The 6,000-nt window shown below is 33.0% G+C and overlaps 1 protein-coding gene across 1 annotated transcript; it reads left to right on the forward strand.

The window, feature by feature from the left end:
- The first annotated feature begins 1,403 nt into the window (after nt 1-1,403).
- On the forward strand, nt 1,404-5,132 carry LOC133869624 (protein SRG1-like). The gene is made up of 4 exons (XM_062306665.1): nt 1,404-1,726; nt 1,844-2,088; nt 2,735-3,056; nt 4,684-5,132. Exons 1-4 carry the CDS (start codon nt 1,472-1,474, stop codon nt 4,945-4,947), a joined length of 1,086 nt encoding a protein of 361 aa, XP_062162649.1. The 5' UTR covers nt 1,404-1,471; the 3' UTR covers nt 4,948-5,132.
- The last annotated feature ends 868 nt before the right edge of the window (nt 5,133-6,000 follow it).

Raw genomic sequence — 6,000 nt, forward strand, 5'->3', positions numbered from 1 at the left:
AATAAATAAATAAATAAAATTCAATAAACTACAAGAGGCCGATCGATCGTATAAGTTTATTGTTTTACCTCAGCAAGTTTGTATGCGTGCGAGACATTGATTTGTAGCTGCAAGCTACGACATTATTCCATCTACCAAAACCAGAATTAACATTAATATTCGAGTAATGCTACACATCATCCTTTTGTCCACCTTTCATCCTCCCAAAATTGATGTAGCTCTTAAAATCACCATTGGATCAAAATTCAATAATGATCTATCATAAATTCAATGGTGATTTTAAGAGCCACATCAAATTTGGGAGGACAAAAGGAGGACAAGGGGATGATGTGTAGCATTACTCTTAATATTCTTGCGATGCATGTGGTATTACGATTTCATAGATAAAATGTGTGATTTTAAATCAGATAAAAAAAAATAACTCGTTTGAGATTGCGATTTCAAATAGCAAGCAAGGGTGTGCTTTTTAAAAAACACACAAATTTAAAAGTTAAATTGTGATTTTAAAGACCAAACTTTAATTTTGTCAAATGATAACTGCATTTTTAAAAATCACATTTTTAAATCTCACATTTTCAAATAAGTATTTTTAAATCTCACCCTATCGGACCCAAAAGGCGCCTAAAGGTACTCTTCTCCACGTGGCAACATTCACTCTCTGACTCTCTTATATCTTGGGAATGGCTATATATTAGGAATTTTAATTTTGGGCTATTGACTTAATTTCTTTTTTTATATGAGGTTTGGGCCAAACGAAGATGATTTTTTATTTTGATAAGGAATAAGAGTTTGTTTGAAATTGTGTTGGAAAATAGAATTTTTATATCCAGAAAGAGCTTTTGAAAAAATAGCTTTATTTTAAAGCTTTTCCTAAAAGTGTGTTGGCCTTTTTTTTGAAAATTTTACCAAACATGCCTATTTTTACTTTCTACAGTTTTCTATATACTAAAAAGTACTTTTTAAATTTCTTAACGCAATTTCAAGCAGGCTCTAAACTTAATTTTTAGGTCCACATACATAAATACATTTAAGTAAAAATTTCAAACCAAGGCTCGATCCATTGATGGCCCCGATTCCGTTTGTATATAGGGCCCCAGAACCAACTGGTCTCATAATTTTTTTTAAAAAACCCTACAAATACTTCGTCATAAAATGTTTGTTGTACACAAAGTGTGTGCACTTTGTGTTTTTTTCTTTAAAAAAAAAAAAAAAGAAAAAAGAAAAATATACAAAGGAGTTGTATACAAAGTGTATATACTTTATAATGTACAGCAATCATTACTGTTAACTTTTTATGGCCTTGAACCGTTCAATTTTTCATATCCACAAACTATTACTTTCTTACATTCTTTGTTTTAATACATAAAATAATTTGCTTTTCCAAGCTTTTTCAGGCACGCTATATAATATACTCATTGCAAGCAAATGATAGTAGCCTGGAGGCTGGAGGTGCACCGATCGAGGCAAAGCAATGGCATCACTGGAGCCAGTTGACTATTGGAGTTCAAATTCAGTTCTCAGCGTCATGGAGCTTGCCAAAGAGCAAATGATAGCCATCCCAAAGAGCTATATTTGTCCAGATCAAGAGCCTCTTGCTCTCTCTACAGATTGCACTACCTTGCCAACAATCACCACAATTGACATGAAAAAATTGGTCTTCGGGGAGGCCACAGACTTGGAACTAGACAAGTTGCATTCAACTTGCAAAGACTGGGGCTTCTTTCAGGTTCTCTTCTCAATTTTCTTTAACCCTTCGTTTATTTATATATATATGATTGCCCTTGAATATGTATAATTAGGATTAGTTTAGACAAAAGTTAATCACATATATTGTTTTGTACAGTTGGTGAACCATGGGGTTAGTTCTTCACTGCTAAAGAAGTTGAAGCATGATATTGAAGAATTCTTCAAGCTTCCATTGGAAGAGAAAATAAAATACAAGGTAAGGCCAGGTGATGTTGAAGGCTATGGAACAATTGTCCGATCCAAAGGTCAAAAACTTGACTGGGGTGATAGGTTCTACATGACAGTCAACCCTACTCACAGAAGAAAGCCATATTTATTCCCAGAGCTCCCCACATCCTTGAGGTACGGTTCTCTCTCTCCTTCGATATTCCTTAGTTGACACGTACACAATCCTATCAATTAATATAATGGTTAGAATATTGATTAAATTTACTTTTTCTTATCTGATTAAGTTTGTAAAATAAGGGTGTGTTTGGGATTGCAATTTCGTTGAGAAAAAATGCGATTTTAAACCAAATCGTAAAAAATGAACCGTTTGGAAACTGGGTTTTTAAAAAGTTGCGATTTGAAAACGCAAAAAATTGTTTATTCAAATCGCAGGCAATGTGGTGCTTTTTTGAAAACGCAGTATTTTAAAAAGCTAAACTGCGATTTTAAAGACCAAACTGTGATTTTGCCAAACGCTTAACTGCGTTTTTAAAAATCACTTTTTAAAATCGTATTTTTTTAAATCGTAAACACAAATGAACCCTAAGTGATGATTTAATATGGTATCAGAGGCAACCTCACTCCACAAATTCAATACCCCACGTTTCAATTAAATATTCTACGTGTTCACCTCACCTATTAATGTAAAGCTTGAGCCCACACGAAAGCAAGGTTATCATACTAATTAAACGATTAAATTTATTTATTCTTATTACCTTAAACTTTTAAAATAAATTGTGATTTAACAATAACTTTTATGATATTTTCTCACATCTGGTAGGCATAACTTAGAGTCATACTTGTCAGAGTTGCAAAAACTTGCCATGACACTTATGGTGTTGATGGGAAAAGCCGTGAAGATGGAGATGAGAGAGATGGAGTTATTTGAAGATGGGTTGCAATCGATGAGGATGACTTTCTACCCTCCATGCTCACAACCAGAACTTGTTGTCGGCCTGAGCCCTCACTCGGACCTCACTGGAATCACCATCCTCCACCAAGTTAACGGAGTAGATGGTCTCCAGATAAAGAAAGATGGGGTTTGGATTCCGGTGAACTTCCTCCCAGATGCCTTCGTTGTGAACGTAGGAGACATTATGGAGGTTTGTCAGACTTCTCTGTCTCTATATATTGACAGTAAACAAAATCCTAAAAGAAATTAAAGATAAAGTGTGGACTAATAAAATATAGACAAGAGATTTTACGTGGTTTAATCTATGATCTACGTTCATACGATAAAACCTAAATGACTAAATTATACTCTTATTTCTCTTGATGAGTTTATAATTCAAAATGTTTTATTTAGAGAGTAATTCAAATATACTCTAATATCTATCTCCTCTCGCTCTTTTTTTTTTTATTATTATTCATTTTTTAAAGAAAAACACGTGGTATATATGTATTGAATCTAGTCTATAATTTTTCAAACTTTACTAATCATATTCTAACTTTTTAATTAAACTTTAGCAATCATATCCAAAGATGGTAGACAAGTTGATACGTGATACTGACATGCTTTTTGTAAATCATGAACATAACTAACTCCTTTTTCTTTGTTTTGCTAATCAATATAACATACTACCGATTCGAATGCACTAGAAATATTTTACGTATTCCCTATTCCATGTTAAAAAAGTCTTTTTTTTTTCTTTTTTTTTTTCATTTTGAGAAATGCTAGGGGTACAAATATTTTATTAAAAGATAGGTATCAAAATTATGTGAAGCTAGCTTATTCATTAGTATTCATAGCATTTAATTTCTCTTGATTGATTGTTTTGATCCTCTTTAGCTAGTCTCCATTAATCAATAAGCTTCACATTATTTTGGTATACCTCACTTGATAAAAAATCTAGTACATTTTTCTTTCTTTTTCATTCTTGTATGTGCGTGTGCCACAAGATAAGACGGCGTTGTTCATGAATCTCGAATATAACACTTCTATCTCAGAAGACATGCCCACTGAATTTAAATTCTATGCACAAGGGACTAGACTGACCCAGGGCCACACAGTTTTTTATTTTAAAAGAAGAAAACCAAGTGAAAATTCAAAAATGAAAAAAGAAAAAAATTGGACTGACCCACGGCCATGGGTCACCAGAATTTTGAATTTTCATTTAAAAAAAAAATGGGCTTTTTGGGTATTTAAAAAAAATGGTGAAATTAAAAGAGATTAAAACATGGATACCGACATTATAAATTTTAAAACTTTGAATTAATAATTGTAAAATTGCTTATATTTTTATGGGTGTAGGTGAAGTTTTTCTCCTTTTCTAAAAACTTGAACCCTAATTTTATATGTACAGCAGTCAAGTCAAGCGTGGGGTGAAAAACACATCACTTGGGGAAATTATCCACACTGACTGCTATATATATATATATATATATATATACCCTTGACTTGACTGCAACAACTTTTGATTATTAAGCTTTCGTTCTCAAGTGGATAAGTTATCTCGGCTGAACAGCAAACATTAAATATTGAACATGCAATAACTTAGTTGTAAACTTTTGATTATTAAGCTAATTTCGTTCTCAAGTGCAACATGTTCTTACGTAATTAGCATGCAAAAATATTTAGAGCGAAAGAAAACTTAAGGTAGAATTCATCATTGATCAACTAACTCGTCAAAAGAGAGGTTTTTCAAGAACTTATATATATATAAGCCATTTGGGATGAACACTTAGGATCATGTCAATTATGAATATATCTATCATGGTGTCATTTTGCAGATCTTGAGCAATGGGGCCTATACCAGCATCGAGCACAGGGCAACAGTGAATTCAGAGAAAGAAAGGATATCTATCGCTACGTTCTTCAACCCTAAATTGGAGGCAGAGATTGGGCCTGCAACAAGTCTGTTAACCACAGAAACCCCGCCGTTGTTTAAAAGGATCGGAATGGAAGAATACGTCAAACATTACTTCTCCCGTAATATCAATGGAAAGTCGCTGGAGCAACTGAGGATTAAAATCGGGGAAGGCAACACTGCTTGAAAACATAACAGATGTATAATATTATGTAATATTATGGTGTGGTGTGGTGTGGCAATAAATTAAAGTCTTATTATGTCCATGATGATGTGTTCGTACGGTAGGCATCATTGCCAAAAGTTGAAATGATCCCATTACGCTTTCAAAATGGGTTATGGAATGATTTCAAAGATCATTGGTGTCGTGCATGTTTTCTCTTTTGAAATATGTAGCATCACAACTTTAAAGTTAGCTTTTGCAAAGTTACTAGAAAAGAAATGTGAGAAGCCGGCCCTAAACTTCAATACTCCTTAGAAAATAAATCTGTCCCTCTTCCTTTCCATTTTCCTTTCTATTTCCCGCTTCTATCTTCCTCCTCTCATTCTGATTTATTCTTTTGTTTATAAGTGTTATCCGACTAGATCCATAACTTTAAAGTTAGCTTTTGCAAAGTTATTAAAAAAGAAACGTTTACACATTAATGCAAAGCTTTTCTTTAGTCTGAGAGGAAGTTGCATGCGAAAGTTTAAGTATAAAGAACTCATTCATGGGGGGCCGGGAGGGACTTCTGTGTCGGCAACTAAACTAATAACGGCAAATGCAAAGGTACAAAGCTGTATTTGTCGGTCCAATTCTGTTTGTGGCTCTTGCTATCTTCTCTTTTCGTCACCATCCTTGAACCATTGCTTTTTAGTATAGACAATCACAGCAACTAATTAATTATCACTAACCCATCAAAAAGAGTGGTTGCTGCTGTTGCATACGTGCATGGTTATAGGCCAGGGAGGTAGGGACAACCTTTAGGATACAATATTTAGTACTTGAAATGACTATTTAATTAAAAATAAATAAATAATTTTTATTAAGAATGAAAAAATGTGAATAGAAAAACATTATTGTTAGAATATATAACAAAAATCTCTATCATACGTGTATAGTACGAAGAAATCAATTATAATAGTTATTCTCATCAAATGACTATATCTGAATTTAAGGGACTATTTTATCCTAATTTCTTCAATTTTTAGTAAAAGCTATTTTTTATTTTTTTTTAATGAAATAACGATTATACATGCC

The sequence above is a fragment of the Alnus glutinosa genome, chromosome 5 (assembly GCF_958979055.1).
Source record: "Alnus glutinosa chromosome 5, dhAlnGlut1.1, whole genome shotgun sequence".
Taxonomy (NCBI): Eukaryota; Viridiplantae; Streptophyta; class Magnoliopsida; order Fagales; family Betulaceae; genus Alnus; species Alnus glutinosa.